The sequence below is a fragment of the Macaca fascicularis genome, chromosome 3, assembly GCF_037993035.2.
Source record: "Macaca fascicularis isolate 582-1 chromosome 3, T2T-MFA8v1.1".
Classification (NCBI taxonomy): Eukaryota; Metazoa; Chordata; class Mammalia; order Primates; family Cercopithecidae; genus Macaca; species Macaca fascicularis.
Genome location: NC_088377.1, coordinates 118,985,149 through 119,004,459, shown reverse-complemented (window position 1 = coordinate 119,004,459; position 19,311 = coordinate 118,985,149). Strand labels below are relative to the sequence as shown.

General features: G+C 37.4%; 1 protein-coding gene across 1 annotated transcript in view; it reads right to left on the bottom strand.

Annotated features, from left to right (window-relative positions):
- Positions 1 to 19,311, bottom strand: part of THSD7A (thrombospondin type 1 domain containing 7A) — a 789,627-nt gene that overhangs the window by 21,241 nt on the left and 749,075 nt on the right. The window contains exons 19-23 of the mRNA XM_005550102.5: positions 17,910 to 18,025; positions 14,006 to 14,123; positions 13,610 to 13,755; positions 12,997 to 13,171; positions 8,636 to 8,809 (exon numbers count right to left, since the gene is read on the bottom strand). Coding sequence (XP_005550159.2) covers positions 8,636 to 8,809; positions 12,997 to 13,171; positions 13,610 to 13,755; positions 14,006 to 14,123; positions 17,910 to 18,025 — 729 coding nt within the window. The remainder of the gene's footprint in view (positions 1 to 8,635; positions 8,810 to 12,996; positions 13,172 to 13,609; positions 13,756 to 14,005; positions 14,124 to 17,909; positions 18,026 to 19,311) is intronic.

Sequence of the window (19,311 nt, the reverse complement as noted above, 5' to 3'; positions counted from 1 at the left end):
GGGATAGTACAAGATGCCATCTGGCGTTTACAGGAAAAGGCTTACTGAAATCAGACAATGACTTTCAAATTCTTATACCAACCTCTGGAGTTCGGCAACATGGCTCCTCCCCTTTCTAGGTCCCGTGGCAGCCACCTTGCTGTTACTCGCCTTTGGGTCCTGTATTTTTAACCTTCTTGTCAAATTTGTTTCCTCTAGCATCTAGGCCATCAAGCTACAGATGGTCTTACAACTGGAACCCCAAATGAGTTCAATAACAACTTCTAGTGAGGACCCCTGGACCGACCCACTGGCCCTTCCACTGGCCTTAAGAGTTCCCCTCTGGAGGACACTACAACTGCAGGACCACTTCTTTGCCCTTATCCAGCAAGAAGTAGCTAGAGTGGTCATCAGCCAAATTCCCAACAGCAGTTGGGGTGTCCTGTTTAGAGGGGGGATTGAGAGGTGAAGCCGGCTGGGCTTCTGGATTGGGTGGGGACTTGGAGAACTTTTCTGTCTAGCTAAAGGTTTGTAAATGCACCAATCAGCGCTCTGTAAAAATGGACCAATCAGCAGGATTTGGGTGGGGCCAAATAAGGGAAAAAAGCTGGCCACTGAGCCAGCAGCAGCAACCTGCTCGGGTCACCTTCCATGCTGTGGAAGCTTTTTCTTTTGCCCTTTGCAATAAATCTTGCTGCTGCTCACTCTTTGGGTCTGCACTACCTTTATGAGCTGTAATACTCACCGTTAAGGTCTGCAGCTTCACTCCTGAAGCCAGCAAAACCATAAACCCACAGGGAGGGACGAACAACTCTGGATGTGCCACCTTTAAGAGCTGTAACACTCACTGTGAAAGCCTGCAGCTTCACTCCTGAAGCCAGTGAGACCACGAACCTACCAGAAGGAAGAAACTATGGACACATCTGAACATCTGAAGGAACAAACTCCGGACTCACCATCTTTAAGAACTGTAACACTCACCTTGAGGGTCTGCAGCTTCATTCTTGAAGTCAGTGAGACCAAGAACCCACTGGAAGGAATCAATTCCAGACACAATATAACCCCCAAGGACAGGTCATAGTAGAACATGCCCATTCCATCCTTAAAAATATGCTCAGAAAACAAAAAAGGGCGAATATGAGTAAGGACCCTGCAACGCTATTGGCACAAGCCTTATTTACCCTTAATTTCTCAAATTTAGATAAATTTCAATTGGCTATAGAGAAGCACTTTGCAAAAATCACTCAAGATACAATTAGTTTTATGGAAAGATGTAAATCGTAATCTATGGTGTGGTCCAAATGATTTGTTAATGTGGGGAAGAAGATATACTTGTGTTCACAACCCCTCAGGTCCTCTTTGGATTCCAGCACAACGCATCAAACCATACCATGGGGTGACTGGGACCAACCTGGTACCAAAAATAAAGGAAATGACCCTGTAGAACCTGCAGCCCTGGATGATGCAGCTTCCTTGGACAACACAGGCCCTGGACATTATGCTCAAGAAGAAAACTCAGTAGGGTGAGCGAATCCTGCTCTGGATGCAAACACTGTTCACTCCAGATAATCTGTTCCTTGCTATGCTCTCTGTTGTACATTGCAACTCTTGTAGAGTATTGATTTTCCTTATTTTCTCACGCTATTGGCAACCTGTACCTACTATACTCTATTAGGCCCATCTTCTAGATCCGCCTTTCTTCTGCCCTGTTACTTGGGTAGATATCCTCTTCCCTGCTTCTAACAATGTGACTGCTTGGCTATGAGGGATTAACATACCCCTTGCGGGGTTCCTCAGTAACAGCCCTATAGAACAATGTGCAAAAACACCTCTCCTGGAAAGACCCCCACTCCTGGGGGTCACTCTTTGTTTGGAAAAGAATATTATTTATTCTACTCATGTGTGTCTTACTAAGTCTAGGATGCAACGGTGGAACACAAGCTGTAACTGCTGCACCTGTCAAGTCTGTTGCTGCACATAGCTGTACTCTTCAATCAAGAAAACCTGATGCAAAAAACAGAAAAGGGGGAGAAGGAGGATATCGGTCAGAGTGGTGGGAGAAACTATAGGGAAAGCAGCACGCCTTCTGAAAGGTCCAAAGGCTCTGCCTAGATTCGGGGGAGAATAGCCAAAGGCAGCTGTTCTCTGACCCTGAGGCAGATGCAAGGAGTAGGTACAAGGGAATGTAGGGGAATTTATCTTGAACAGGCTTGTTTACTTGTGTTGACCAGGAACTGATCTTTGATCATCCACACACGTGATGTTCCTTGAAAGGGGAACAATAAAGGTTAATTACCCATAGATTGTGTTTACTCCAGGCTTTTGGCATCAAACTTACACTGAATAAAAGCATGCAGCTCCAGCTTCTCGGGGTACACTTTGACCACTAGAGCCAGGCAGACCCCTAGCTGCCCTTGCACTGCATACCTGTGTCTGAGTACTCCTGAGTACTCATTTCATTCATCGGTTGGCCAGGGTCTGTGGGATAGACCCAGCACAAACACATACCAAATTGTAAAGACAATCGACTCTATGAAGAAACTGCATCAACTAATGGAGAAACTAACCAGGTAGGATCATAATGACAGGATCAAATTCACACATAACAATATTAACTTTAAATGGAAATGAGCTAAATGCCCCAATTAAAAGACAGACTGGCAAATTGGATAGTCAAGACCCATTGACTGTATTCAGGTGACCCATCTCATGTGCAAAGACACAGATAGGCTTAAAATAAAGGAATAGAGGAATATTTACCAAGCAAATGGAAAGAAAGAAAAAAACAAAACAAAACAAAACAAAACAAAAACAGGGGTTAGAATCCTATTCTCTGATAAAACAGACTTTAAACCAACAAAGATTAAAAGAGACAATGAAGGGCATTACATAATGGTAAAGGGATCAATGTAACAAGAAGAGCTAACTATCCTAAATATAGATGCTCCCAATACAGAAGCACCCAGATTCATAAAGTAAGTTCTTAGAGACCTACAAAGAGAGTTAGACTCCCACACGATAACAGTGGGAGACTTTAACACCCCATTGCCAATATTAGACAAATAAATGATACAGAAAATTAATAAAGATATTCAGGACTTGAACTAAGCTGTGGACCAAGGAGACCTAATAGACTTCTACAAAACTCTTCACCCCAAATCAACAGAATATGCATTTTTTTATTTTTATTTTTTTGAGATGGAGTCTTGCTCTGTCACCCAGGCTGGACTGCAGTGGCACTATCTCAGCACACTGCAACCTGCACCTCCCGGGTTCAAGTGATTATCCTGCCTCAGCCTCCTGAGTAGCTGGGACTACAGGTATCCGGACTACAGGTATCCGGCACCACGCCCAGCTATTATTGTATTTTTGGTAGAGATGGGGTTTCACTATTTTGGCCAGGCTGTTCTTGAACTACTGACCTTGTAATCCGCCCGCCTAGGCCTCCCAAAGTGCTGGGATTACAGGCATGAGCCACCATGCCCAGCCCAGAATATACATTCTTCTCAGCATCACATTGCATTTTTTCTAAAATTGACCATACAGTTGGAAGTAAAACACTTCTTAGCAAATGCAAAAGAATGGAAATCATAACAGCCTCTCAGACACAGTGCAATCAAAGTAGCACTCAGGATTAAGAAAGTCACTCAAAACTGCTCAACTACATGGAAACTGACAACATGCTCCTGAATGACTACTGGGCAAATAACAAAATTAAGGTAGAAATAAGTAAGTTATTTGAAACCAATGAGTTCAAAGACACAATGTACCAGAATCTCTGGCACACAGCTAAAGCTGTGTTTAGAAGGAAATTTATAGCAGTAAATGCTCACAGGAGAAAGCAGGAAAGATTTAAAACTGACATCTTAACATCATAATTAAAGGAACTAGAGAAGCAAGAGTAAACAAATTCAAAAGCTAGCAGAAGTCGAGAAATAACTAAGAGCAGAGCTGAAGGAGATAGAGACACAAAAAACTCTTTCAATCCAGGAGCTGGTTTTTTTAAAAGATCAACAAAATAGATAGATGGCTAGCCAGACTAAGAAAGAAGAAAAGAGAGAAGAATCAAATAGGTGCGATAAAAAATGAGAAAGGATATCACCACGGATCCTACAGAAATACAAACCACCATCAGAGAACACTATAAACACCTCTACACAAATAAGCTAGAAAATTTAGAAGAAACAGAGAAATTCCTGGAAACGTACCCCCTCCCAAGACTTAACCAGGAAGAAGTCAAATCCCTGAATAGACCAATAACAAGTTCCGAAATTGAGACAGTAATTAATAGCCTAACAACTAAAAAAAGCCCAGGACCTGACAGATCCACAGTCAAATTCTACCAGAGGTACAAAGAGGAGCTGGTACCATTCCTTCTGAAACTATTCCAAACAATATAAAAAGAGGGACTCCTCCCTAACTCATTTTATGAGGCCACCATCATCCTGATACCAAAACCTGGCAGAGACACAACAAAGAAAAACAAATGTCAGGCCCATATCCCTGATGAACATTGATGCGAAAATCCTCAATAACATACTGGCACACCAAATCCAGCAGCACATCAAAAAGCTAATCCACCATGATCAAGTTGGCTTCATTCCTGGGATACAAGGTGGGTTCAACATATGCAAATCAATAAACATAATCCATCACGTAAATAGAACTAATGACAAAAACCACATGATTATCTCAATAGATGCAGAAAAGGCCTTCAACAAAATTCAACACCCCTTCATGCTAAAAACTCTCAATAAACTAGGTATTGATGGAATGTATCTCAAAATAATAAGAGCTCTTTATGTCAAACCCACAGCCACAGGGCTACAGTAACCAAAACAGCATGGTACTGGTACCAAAACAGATATATAGACCAATGGAACACAACTGAGGCCTCAAAAATAACACCACGCATCTACAACCATCTTATCTTTGATAAGCCTGATAAAAACAATGGGGAAAGGATTCCCTATTTAATAAATGGTGATGGGAAAACTGGCTAGCCATATGCAGAAAACTGAAACTGGACCCCTTCCTTACACCTTATACAAAAATTAACTCAAGATGGATTAAAGACTTAAACCTCAGACCTAAAACCACAAAAACCCTAGAAGAAAACCTAGGCAATACCATTCAGGACACAGGCATGGGCAAAGACTTCATGACTAAAACACCGAAAGCAATGGCAACAAAAGCCAAAATTGACAAATGGGATCTAATTAAACTAAAGAGCTTCTGCACAACAAAAGAAACTATCATCAGAGTGAGCAGGCAACCTACAGAATGAGAGAGAAATTTTGAAATCTATCCATCTGACAAAGGGCTAATATCCAGAATCTACAGAAAACTTAAATTTACAAGAAAACAACAACCCCAAGAAAAAGTGGGTGAAGGATATGAACAGACACTTCTCAAAAGAAGACATTATGCGGCCAACAAACATATGAAAAAAAGCTCATCATCACTGGTCATTAGAGAAGTGCAAATCAAAACCACAATGAGATACCATCTCACACCAGTTAGAATGGCAATCATTAAAAAGTCAGGAAACAACAGATGCTGGAGAGGATGTGGAGAAATAGGAATGCTTTTATGTTGTTGGTGGGACTGTAAATTAGTTCAACCATTGTGGAAGACAGTGTGGTGATTCCTCAAGGATCTAGAACCAGAAATACCATTGGACCCAGCAATCCCATTACTGGGTATATACCCAAAGGATTATAAATCATTCTATTATAAAGACACATGCACACTCATATTTATTGCAGCACTGTTCATAATAGCAAAGACTTGGAACCAACCCAAATGCTCATCAATGATAGACCGGATGAAGAAAATGTGGCACATATACACCATGGAGTACTATGCAGCCATAAAGAAGGATGAGTTTATGTCCTTTGCAGGGACATGGATGAACCCAGAAACTATCATTCTCAGCAAACTAACACAGCAACAGAGAACTAAACACTGAATGTTCTCATTCATAATTGGGAGTCAAACAATGAGAACACATGGACACAGAGAGGGGAACATCACACACTGGGGCGTGTTGAGGGGTTGGGGTTAGGGGAGCGATAGCATTAGGAGAAATACCTAAAGTAGATGATGGATTGATGGGTGCAGCAAATCACCATGGCATGTGTATACCTATGTAACAAACCTGCACGGTCTGCACATGTACCCCAGAACTTAAAGTATAATTAAAAAAATAAAATTCAAATTAAAAAAAAGAATATGTTCTTACAACAAAAAAGATTTCACATAAATAGGAGTTGAGGTATTGCTCCTCACAAGAGGGCATTAGCTGTGGGGGTCTGCCTGCAGACCCTGACCCCAACGATGGATGAATAAAATGTACACTGACAGATATTATCTTTTGCCAGTCCTGCTGAGTGTCTGACCATCTACACACCAAGAGAGGTTTGTCACTGTGGCCAGCCCTGATCAGGAGGGAGACTCACATTTATTAGTTAACAAAAGCTTGAGTCAACGCCATTAGAGGGTAATTGTCATTGTGGACATCTGGAGTAAAAAGCACACATCAAAGGTTGAGACCACATGGGTAAACAAGCTAACTACATAACTTCCTCACATCCCGTTGTTTACTACTCTACTCTATTTAACTAAAGGTAATGGGACCAGACCGCCTTCCGCCAGGTCTATTACCCAAGTCATGTGAAAACCCTCAGGCCTTCCAAAAGGGTTTTGTGGCTATCATAACTAATATTTTTCCCACCAGACTGATCAAATCTCAACAAGGAGTTGTCTGTTTCTTTAAATTTTGAGAAAACTCATAATTAAAGCCATTTAAGTTTTAGTTTGTGTGCATGTGTGAGTATGTATTTCACAGGTTTGAAAATAGTTACATAATCTATGGTGTAGGTTTTTCGTTACTCTTGATAAAATAAAATAACCTTGTAAATTATCTTCATTAACATTTTTACTTTTGTTAGAAAAAACTATTCACAGAATTATATTCTATTTTCCAAACTTTATTCTATTAATAGTAATGACGACTTTGCTTTTTATTCTTCTTCACTGATTTTACCATGAGCTGCTCTATTTTGTCAGTTTGCTCTAAAAACAATCTATTGGTTTTGTTGATTATTTGTTTTCAATCTCATTGAATTTATACTCATCCATGTTGCTTGCATTCCGTTTCCTTTTTACTTTTCTTAAAAATTTACTCAGTTGAACGCTTAGTTCATTTTTAACTTTTCTCCCTTCTATAGAAGCGTTCAAAGCTTCAAGGTCTCTTCTAGGTACTTCTTTGCTGCATCCCATATAACATTTGCTATATGATGCTTTAGAAGTATGGTTTTTACACTTCTAAAGTGTGCGTGTGGAGATCTGTCATTGTTTTATTGATTCCTAATTTTATTTCCTTGTCATTTTGGAGTGAATACTTTTCTTTCTTGCCTTGGGAATTATTTTATTCATTGTAACTTTTGACCCTTCTTTATTCTTTACTTATCCTGTCCTAGCATATGGAATGTTTTACCTAGTTGATAAATTTAGGAAGATTAAATTGACAGAGCAGGTAATTCTGTCTAATTCTTGGGCTAAGTTATCTAGCCCATTTGGTTTTTACTGTAAGTATTCTTTTCCAACACTTTAAGCTTTTGTCTCCAACTTTTCGGTAAGAAAGGTGATATTTTGTCTCCTGCTTGCTGCTATGTCATATTACTTATTTCAGAACATAAGCAGAATTCAGAGTTGTTTGTTGAACCCCACACCCTCTACCAGATAGCATTTCTTTTGTTTTCCTTGAGTCTTCGCATGTTGTTTCCCAAATTATGACATTTAATGCTGTGATTCTTGAAGATGTCATATATTGCTTACACTGAGTGAATGATTCTATGTGTGCATACATTCACACAGACATATAAACATAGATGTTTATATATGTTCTAAGTAATATTTAGATTAAACTCAATTTTTACCAATAATTTGATTTATCCATTTGAAAAAACATAGTAAAATCTCTCACCTTGCTGTGAACTTGTCATTTTAATTTAATTCTGTCATTTGATTTAAATAAATTGAAGATATTGTTAGACTCCTACCTGACCATAATTGTTATAAGTGTAAAAATAATGTGCTTCTAATTATCTCAGCCTTCTTGAGCTCATAAAACTGGGAAACGTTTTTGCAAAACTCACATCTTATTTATGAAGGGTGGCAGGATTTTCCATCTTCCCAATCTTTAGAATTCAGAATCTTCCCCTTACTTTAGTCCTCAGCCTCAAGTGACATCTTAGTAAATTTTTAAATTATTTATTTATTTATTTTTGAGATGGAATTTCACGCTTGTTGCCCAGGCTGGAGGGCAATGGCACAATCTCGGCTCACTGCAGCCTCTGCCTCCTGGGATCAAGTGATTCTCCTGCCTCAGCCTCCTGAGTAGCTGGGATTACAGGAGCCTGACACCATGCCTGGCTAATTATTATTATTTTTTTTGGTAGAGTTGGGGTTTGGCCATGTTGGCCAGGCTGGTCTCACAATCCCTGACCTCAGGTGATCCGCCTGCCTTGGCCTCCCAAAGTGTTGGGATTATAGGCATGAGCCACTGCACCTGGTCAAATTTATTTTAACAGACTATTTTTTAAAATCTTATGTTGCGCTTAAGATAGAGTATATGAATGGTAGCACTCACCATCACATGATTTTGTTTCTAACATCTGCTCTGGGCACAGATGCTGATTCTCTAGTTCTTGTATAATCACTGCTCTGGATCGGACCTGTATTCCACCAAAGCCTAGATCCTCACCATTCACACAGGTCAGCTGACACAGGCTCCAGGAAGACCAGTCCTTCAAATAACAGTCACCTGTAAAACACAGGTTTGTAATTTACACCCATATCCACAGAGAAAAGCCAGCCCGATAATCATTTTAATTCCAACCCCAGTGGGCAATGTTTTTAGGTATCCCAGCCATACATAATATTTATAAGATTTAAATAGGCATTTAATATTTATAAATTTGTAATTGTATAACTTTGTATATATATTGTTATTTTCTGTATGGCTATTACTGGTCTATGTGTTGCTTAATGATATCAAAGGTAAACCGTGGCTGACAGGAGCTCATCCACTGTAATTAATCTCTTCTTAGGATACAAAAAACATTTGACCAAAACCTACTACCACTCTTGTCATTATCATAGTAAAGCGGTTTATTACACAGGAGGTACACTCAAAGAGAGCCTAAATATAAACAGACTTTGTCTTCTAGGTATTCACAATTTTCAAAAAGTTTGAAGTCCAAGGCTCACAAAGCTGGTTTTATGTTTCATTCCTATTTCTTCCCAGAAGAGTGGAGGTGAGAGAGGCAATCGAGCAGTCGCAGTACTGGAAATAATGCCCACTATTTCCTCTGATCTACATCTTCAATCAACTTCTCTTTAAAATATTTTACTGAAGGACAACAAATATGTAAAATGATCACATATCATAGATGCACAGATGGCTGAATTTTGACAATCTGATTATCTAACCATGTGATCAACACCCAAATCAAAGAACAAAACATTCCCAGGATCTCAAAACCCTCCCTTGTGTAATATATAAAATCATACCATGTACTTCTTTGTGTCTGGCTTCTTTCTCTCATTTATGTTTGTGAGATCTATCATACATTTATGAAGTTCTAATTTCTTCATTCTTACTACTTTCCATCACGTGAATATATCACAATTTAGATATCCATTCTACTATTGGTGGACATGTGGGGAGTTGTAAATTTTTCCTATCATGTTATTGCAAACATTTCAGTACAAGTCCTTTGATGAACTTATATATGCATTTCTGTTGGGTAGGTACCTCGGAGTGCAATTGCTGGGCCATAGTGCATCCATGCTTCCAAAAAATCTTTAGCCATTTTAAGAACAGAAAAGATTTATGAAATACACCCTTTCCATTAACCCATCCATTCTTCAGAGTGACTGCTTAGTGATACTCTTCAGAGGACACAGTCAATTATGATAGACACAAATTCACAAAGGTTTCTTATCACTTATTTATTCTAGCCAGGTCATATGAATAATTCATATTGCCTTATATTATGCTGAAGGTGACTGGTATTAGCATAAAGTTGCCTGGATATCTGATTAATGGAAAAACTTCTTGTGTCATGCCTAAGAAGTCCTGGTAAGACATGAATTATTGACTAACATATATACACATAATAATAAAATGGAGTGATTTTTGTAGGCCTTTATTAAAGAATGTAATTGGTACTCCTGAAGTACAGAAAGTTCTAGTAAATTTTGGAAATGCAAAGGAAAAAGAAACTAGAAAGAATTTCTAAGTAGTCTGAAAAAGTTTTAGAAACACTTTTATTTCCTAGGAAATGTCACTTTGTGATTACTCAGTTTTTAATTATGTAGGAAAACTGCTAAAGTTCAAAAAATTCCTGTCAACATGAATGTAATAAAATTTCACCTCAGTGATTGAAAATTACATGGAAAAGAAACATACCTTTTACCAATAGGCTTTATCTTTGTGGCAATCCACATTTAGCATCATTTATTTTGCAACAAAACGTAATAAATCTTTTAATGATAGTTTGTAAGTTATGTAATTATCACCCCTAAGTAATACATGTCAGGCTTTAAAGATGTAATAACAGCAAATGAGAGTGAGATACTCCCTTGTTCTAAACATACTTTTCTATTTTGACCATGTAAACCATTGTAATAACAATAAAATTACCCTATGCCTGCCAAAGATATGACAATTAAACACATGAAATGTATTTCCTAATTCAGTGTTCTACTCTTTAAAGCTTATTAGTTCACATATTGCTAGTTTTCAAAACCCATCATTAGAGAAAACTAGCAAGAGAGGAACTGAAATGAATAGATTGTAATTTAGAAGAGCAGCCTCTTAGATTTGCAATTACTTTAATTAAAACAATGTGTTTGCTCTGTTCTATGTTATCATGGGATCCTGTAATTTTCCTTCACATCATTTACCACAGATTATAATCTTATGTTTATTTACGTCACTATTAGATTAGCAATTGTTCCCTTCCATTAGAAAGTAAGCTGTACAAGGACAGGGTCTGTTGGTCTTCACTGTATCTCCCGCCTCAAGTCCAGGGCCTGACCTGTAATTAACAGTCAAATGAGTGAGTGATTGTGCTGCAGGAAGTATATAATGAAATCACGTGGGGAGTATCCATAGTAAGGCATGCACCACTGTCTGACAAGGAAGCCTGTTCTGCTCAATGGTGTGGATGTCCTTGACCCTGCCTGGAGCTGTCACCTGCTGCCACAGCCTCAGGCTGGGTCTACAGTGAAGTGAAATGATTTTATTAAATTGAATTGTGTGTGAGATCTTAAATGGTATCAGACTAGTTTCAGCAGCAGGAAATGAAAGAGGGGAATTGCTGGATCAGCAAAAGGTTGTTGGCAGGTTTAGGAATGTCTGAACAGCAACACTTTGCCCGGCTTTAGAAAGTCAGATTTTCTGTTAAGTTTTATTTTATTCTTTTTTTTTTTTATTGTGATAAGACCATGTAACATGAGATCTACCCACTTAACACATTTTTAGGTATACAATACAGTACTGTTAACTACAGGCACTATGTCTTACAACGGATCTCTAGAACTTACTCACCTTGCATAGCTGAACCTTTACACTTATTGAGAAACAGCTGCTACTCAGATTTTTGGTTTTTAAAAATAGTTCAGTTCTTGACCTGAAGTAGATGAAAATATCCATGTGTGCAAAGATCAATACAATAGTTGGATATTCTCAGAGTCTAGGGGGTTTGTCCTCAAAATAACCCCTATCAGGGTTATTTTATTTACTGTTTAATTTCATTCAGTTCATCTTAAACTATACCCTACCATTTTTATCATCTCAAATGATTTTTTTGTTTTACAAAGGAATAAGTAACTCGATGAGTGAATAAATAGCTAAAACATGTCAGTTTTTCCAGGTTTTAGGGACTCCATCCCATTTACAAATTTTTGTTAATACATGTTATCCACTTTTAAAATTTTCTTAAGTCACATCATTTTATATAGAAAATGTGTTGTATGCCCCATTATTTTTGCCAAATCCTTAATTTTTAACATTTTGAGGTCAGATTCAAAACAAAATATTGTAAAAGAGATACAATTTTTAAATCATAATTATAAGCAAATTGGGAGAACACAAATTTTCCACCTGGGGATAAAATATAGGTAATTCATTTTCTATCTGTTCATTTCCAGTCCACTAATAAATTGTTGCCCCTATCTATATATTTTTTAAGGATGGGTTTTCTGGCATATTTTGACATTAAATTTCCTCTACAATTCTCTGCATCAAGCCCAAATTCATAAATATTAGCTTATCACTGTCTGCCATTTTTTCCATACTATTTGATATACAAAATTTTCTTTCTACATTTACTGCATGCACCCATTGTGTCTAACATTGAATCTGAAGAATATCTTTCAACAGTTTCCTCCATACTGCTATTTTGTCTTCCAGTTGTAGATAATCTGTTTTTTTCTTACTGAAGACTTTACTACTTATTTTTCTATATTTTATGTTTTAACTACATTTATCTAGGTATGAGTTTGTTGTTCATTCTACCCTGGACCCAGGGTAAGAGGACTTAATCTGTTTTTAGCTATTATGTGTTTAAACATTGGCCTCTCTTTCCCCATTCTCTTCTGGAAATCCCTAATAGGTTATGTTTTGTCCTTATTTTCTCAACGTTTATTTCATACCTTTTCTGTGGAGCATGGGCTTAAGGCCTTAATTACCATCTCCTGCAGATGTTAAAACTCCAGAGGGTGTTAAGAGAGGCCACATGGGAGACCTGGACTTCACCCCTACCTGGCAGTAATGAGACAGTGCCCTGTTCCCCACAGGCATAGTGTTGAGCTGTTGGCATAGATACTACTGAATAAGAAGACTATTGACATCCTGTAACTTATACTTTATATGCAACCCCTTCATGGCCCTTGTCCTAGGAAAAAATAATCAGAATATGCATTCTCTTTTGCCATGGTTACCTGGGCAAGGCTCGGTGCAGGTTTCCTCCAGAACCATGTTTTTATTACCATCTATAATGAGTTCAATGTCAGCACAGAATTCCTCATCCACCACTTTGCTGAAATCATCTGCTGACCCATCACTTACTATACAAGAAACGTTCCTTGTTCTGGTCCCTTCTCCACACTGGGCCTCCTGGAATGGAGGAAGAAATAACTCATTAGAAAAAGAGAAATACTTCATTAGAGAGCTCATCACTTAGTTATCTCTGCACCATTGACTTTGATTTATGAACATTTAGAGAAGCATTTGAAACCCTAGGTAAGAAGCCCTATAGGGCACTAGCAATAAAGCATACATTGAACAATTTATTTGTTTTCTAGCTAAAAACAGGAAAATAAATTTTAATTAAAATAAATCCATCTTCAAATGATTAAAAAAATACAGGGCAGGGAGTTATCAAAACTAATTAAATGGTTATAAAATGGCAAGGCACATAAAAATTTTAAGAAGCTTGTCATCTGTGAGCTCTGAAAAATATTTCTAACACATTATTTTTGTCTGTTTTTCTGCAGATAAAGTCTCTGCTGATAAAGAATACACAATTCCTTACAACTTCTTGAGATTTGATACCTGCACTTGGCATGGAGACCACTGGCCATATTGCCACTGATAACAAGGCTTCACTGGGCAGGGTTTGGACTGGTCCATCAGGGAAGGGCATGGTCTTCCATCACCTTGAAAGGGCTGTGTCACTGTTCGTCTTCGGATCATTTTTCCTTTAAGAGATACAAAGTGATGCAACTTTAATATATGTTATGGTTTTGCAAGCATATATGTCATTGGGAGAAGGCATCACGGTGGTATCTCCTGAGGCGATCCAGGAACAAGTAAGGCTTAGATGTTTTTGAAAGAAAGACAACCAATCCAACCTTTCTGAAGATTATCTGATATGGGTTAAAGCAAGAGGGATTTTTTATTTCATATTCCTTGACCGTTAGCCTAATAGGAGTTATAGTACAAACCAACCTGTGAGGCCACATGTTTGAGAGCATTCTGACCAAGGAGACCAATCAGAAAGCTGACAGTTCACAGGGCATTCCACCATGCAGGACGTGTTCATCTGCCAGTTCTTCTCCAGGCCAAGCTGGAAGAACAGAGGTAGATCAGGATGTTATATTGTCAACTGGGGGAGGGAGCCAGAGAATGAGGTGACAAGAGAGAAGAGAGGGAGGGAGAAAAAGCAAGCCACATAACAGAATAACATAGTACCTGGAGGACAAACATCCAAACTATTAAAAGTATAAAGTGGTTTGACCTAGGTGAGTGGAAGTTAGGGGTACAGGATGAAAGAAGGGGCCCATGTAATCTATACTTACATATTGTTTGAGTGTTTTCAATAGGCGATGAAAAAAAGTAGATTTAACCTCCAAATTGATTGAATTTCCCAAAATGGGGAACAAATAAATATAAGCAAAAATACTTTTCATTAGGTAAAAACTAATAATATCATCAATATTTTGATCTACAACTGTATCTTAGGGATATTATTTATTTTTACATATCTTAAACTAAAAAGCAAAAGGAAAAGTCTCTAAACATAAATTGATAGTCAAAACTAATGATATCATGTATTGAAATAATATATTAGCTATCTTTAAAAAAAAGAAATATGGGTCGCCAAAGTTTTTTGTGATTATGAATATTTTATGTGCATTTTTTAAAACAAAGATTTTTCACTTCTAAAACTCAACTGTGGTATAATTCAGTTACTTTGGTGTCAAACCTTCTCATCAGATAATAATGTGCCATTTTATTGGCATTTGGGTTCCATTACTTATTTAAATATTCTGCCTTAAAAATATAAGATGATGTTTCAAATTCTTCTACTGTATATTCCAACATTTAACATGTCTATGGTACAAAGTAGCATTGAAATAGGAAAATGTCAGCTGGATGCGGTGGCTCACACCTGTCATCCCAGCACTTTGGGAGACTGAGGTGGGTGGATCACCTCAGAGCATGCTGGCCAACATGGTGAAACTTCACCTCTACCAAAAAAAAAAATATATATAAAAATTTGCTGGGATTGGTGGTGCATGAATGTAGTCCCAGCTACTTGGGAGGCTGAGGCAAGAGACTTGCTTGAACCTAGGATGTGGAGGCTACAGTGAGCTGAGATAGTGCCACTGCACTCCAGGCTGGGCAACAGAGCAAGACTCTCTCCAAAAAAAAAAAAAAAAAAAGACAAAGACATACGAAAATGTAAGAGCTTGTTAGGAGAATATAAATTTTTAAGACTAGTAATTCTTAGAATTTCCAAGATCTTTTTTATTTCTGCATGAAAGAGAAGTTAATGTTTTCTAATTTATACAGCAAATAATGGCAAAATTTGTTTTGAAACATTATGTTGTGTTTCAAGTATAGCTCTTAGCTCTAAGTTATCCACTGAGAGAGGATCAGATCATAGCTTTGTGTAATACATCTCTCTGCAGGCGCTCCCATTATATTCTACACCAGTAATACCTGACAGAGCTGAGTGGTATGAAAACTTTTACCACATCACTCAACTGAAGCCTCATAAAGCCTCTTAAAAGTCATGGGAAGTTGAAGATAGGAATCTTGAGGTGATATGATAAAAATAATGTGTTACATTTAAGGTAAATAATAGTTTCATGGGGAAAGTTTGAATCACAGGATTCAATTATTATTGACTTACATATCCACCACTTACACATTTTAGTCCTGTACTAATTTTTTCCTTACATTGATCATATCTCTTTTTTAATTCTCTCTCTCATTTACCTAAACATCTGTCTAAATAAATTAAAAAGAAACCTATTCAAAAATCTAATAGGAAAGAAGAAACTGATTACTAGGTATCCAATGAGAAAATGTCTGAAAAACACTAAATATAAAAATACTACATAAGTGCTCGTTAGGTTTAACTCTAATCTTCGTCTTTGTTGGATAATAATGCCATCTTTCTTTGTGGCTGTTAGGGAAGCAGCAAGTGTTACCTACTGCTGTGGCACTGAATGCAGGGTTGCACAGTCAAATTGTAAGTCCTTGAAGACAGTGTTTGCTAGAATGTTAAAACTAGGAGTCCCTAATTGCCATGCAACATTCAAATATTATAATATTTGCATGTAAGCTTAGACTTATCTAGACTCCCAAATAATTAAAATTAGTTATTTCTCAGGTTTTTACTCATATTTGATGTAAGAAATCAAGAATCCAGTTTACAGCTTTGTCCTTTAATCATATGAAATAGTTTAAAATTGGTCATGTATGCTTAGGTTTCAGCTTTTGCAAAGCTCTCATTTATTTTTTATTTCATTCTGACCAAGGAGTGCATTTATGTTTGCAAACAAAAAGACGTATTAATCAACTAGAAGTAGATCACAGAAAGCTCTCCCGTCAGTATATGACTATTATCTTCATTAATACTGACGCTCTTTTTTTTTTTTTTTTTTTTTTTTGGAGATGGAGTTTTGCTCTTGTTGCCCAGGCTGGTGTGCAATGATGCGATCTTGGCTCACGGCACCCTCTCCCTTCTGGGTTCAAGCGATTCTCCTGCCTTAGCCTACCGAGTAGCTGAGATTACAGGCATGTGCCACCACGCCCAGCTAATTTTGTATTTTCAGTAGAGACGGGGTTTCTCCATGTTGGTCAGGCTGGTCTTGAACTCCTGACCTCAGGTGATCCGCCTGACTCAGCCTCCCAAAGTGCTGGGATTAGAGGCGTGAGCCACCCCACCCAGCTCAATACTGACATTATTCTTATAATGGTTATATTGCTTCAATGTTATTGGTTACAAAACTAAAATGATTCAAGTGTGAAATTTCCAATTATTCAAATTTAAATAATGAATACAGTAAGTTATGTTAGAAGGTTATAGCAGGAGGCATTTATTAACAAAACAAATTTGTGTTTTCACCACATGTGGGTGCTCTGCTTTCATGAACAGAGACATAAGAAGGTTAAATCAGGTCTGTATGATAAATATATCAAATGAATTAAAGTATTTCTGTTTAGAGTTCTCCCCTAGGTATTGGAACAATTTACTGTGGGCTATAATAACCGCAGGATGTGTAGACAGAAGACATAGTGACTGTGTATGTTAAACTCTAATGAGGTTATGACCCCCTTCTAGTCTATTCCAGATCTATTGAGGCTCCTGCTTATCTTGGTTAGTATTTGACCCAGTGGACCTCAGATGAATGGAGAGTCAACATTTGTCATGTTTTGGGTATGGAAATTAGATAAAATTATAACAACATAAAGTGTAGCTTCATAAAAATGAAGAAAGGCCAATGACTATGTTTTCTCACATTTCAGAAGCTCACATCTAGATATGATGACATTACTTTCATCAATTCGATGATTATCAGTTACAATTCTCTGTGCCTAGAAGATAGTAATGGCTGGCTTCATTCCTTTGTTTGAATTTGAGGTTGTCTCTTAATCAGACCTGAGTACTTAGATGGTCACAGCTGGGTATTAGATCCAAATATCAAAATCTGCTATGAAACCACATGTGATCAGTGTTTAGCAACAAAGAGAATAAATGATGGACCTTGGCAGGTGTCCCAGGCACTACACAAAATTCACATCAAATTACAAAAGATAAGTAGTCTGATTAAAATTTACTGCTTTTATTCACCTTACTTATTGTTCCCCAAGCATTTCTTTCAGAATAGGCTAATTAGCATACCTTTGGGCTCCAAGGAGAAGAAAATACAGGAAATTATATGTAGGAATCAGTAGTATTGGACATTGTATCTTTTCAAGAACATACTTAGCCTGTGAATAGTGCAGAAAAACATCTGCTGGCAATGAGCTGCATGGAGCATGGGTCACTTGGCTCAGCATGAACTGAAATTATTAGGGAAGAATTTACTCGCGAAGATATAACACAGCATCCATCTACCTCTTCACAATATTTCAGGTCAACTGACTTGCCATCACTTCGAACACAATCCAACATCCTTGTTTTTATTCCATTTCCACAAACTGCCTTCTCACTCAGCTGACATGTACTCCAGTCTGAAAAAAAGGGAAGCCTATCAGAACAGAAGGCTAAGTATGAAACAGATTTCAAATGAAACTCTGATGACCTGAATCCCATATTTAATTCACAACTGCTTCCTAAGCCCCATAATCAATCATCCCCCATGCAGAGCATATGGGTCCCAGCTTTGAACATATCAGGAGTCAAATGGAATTGCTGGGGTTGCACATAGCTACAGGGATTATTCTTAAAGGCAGATGTCTACTTGAAAATCTTGGTAGCTAGCCGTTTGGTGACACTGTAAAAATGGCTTTGGCCTACAGATCAATGTCACTTAAAAACTTTTTTTCCCAATAAAAATATAATTTAAAATCTTAGCATTACTTTTAGCAAAATAATCATAATTGTGACAGATGGTACTTTAACTGTGTAGTTATGTTCAAATAAAACGTATTTTACTTCTTATCCATATTTAGAATGCATGAAAATGCATACATTTATTAAAGTGATAAAATCACTTTGGCCATATTTATTTAATTCTCTTATTTTATGTCTTTTGCAAAATAGCTCTTTCATCTCTTTTCCCTGGGTAACATAGCATGTCCCAGATAACTTTGATTTTTTTTGTATCATCAAAGGAAACTAAAGAGAAAAAACATAAGAAACAGAAAGCCAATCTGACCTGTTATGTGTCCCTGTACAGTTTCTTGAGTTTGTTTCAGAGTGAAAATTACTTGGAAAAAATTCCAAAGTAAGCTTTGGTGTTGTCCCAATTCATATAAACAAATAAAAGATTTTCTTTCCTAGCATATGCACCTTGATGGTATTAAATGAGTTTTAGGGGAAAATGCAATTTATAATAAATCTGTTTTTCTGAAAATACTCATCTATTTTTACCTGCACCTTTTACAGCATTGATTTATAATCTTTGGCAAGTTTGAGACTGCTGACTAATCATGTTTATAAACTGCCCACACCTCACGAATTGTTGCTCCAGTATGCTTTAGCAATTAAGCATCTTCTAAAAAAGAAAGACATTTTTGAATAAATATGACACTTGTGCCAAAAATATTTTAGATTCACCTCCCCAAAGTGAGAGGTTGTCTTATGTAGGAACACTTAGCATATTCACAACCTACTTTAAGGGCTAATGTCTGTGTGACATTATCTTGTCACACAGATCTTGTCACACAGTCTTGATTTGACTATACAAATCAAGATAGATTTCCTCTATCTTGGTGTTTACTTAAAAAAACCCAGATAAGTATTTCTGTCATTTAATATGTAATTATTTCTGGGAAAGTAAGCAGCTTGTCCAAAA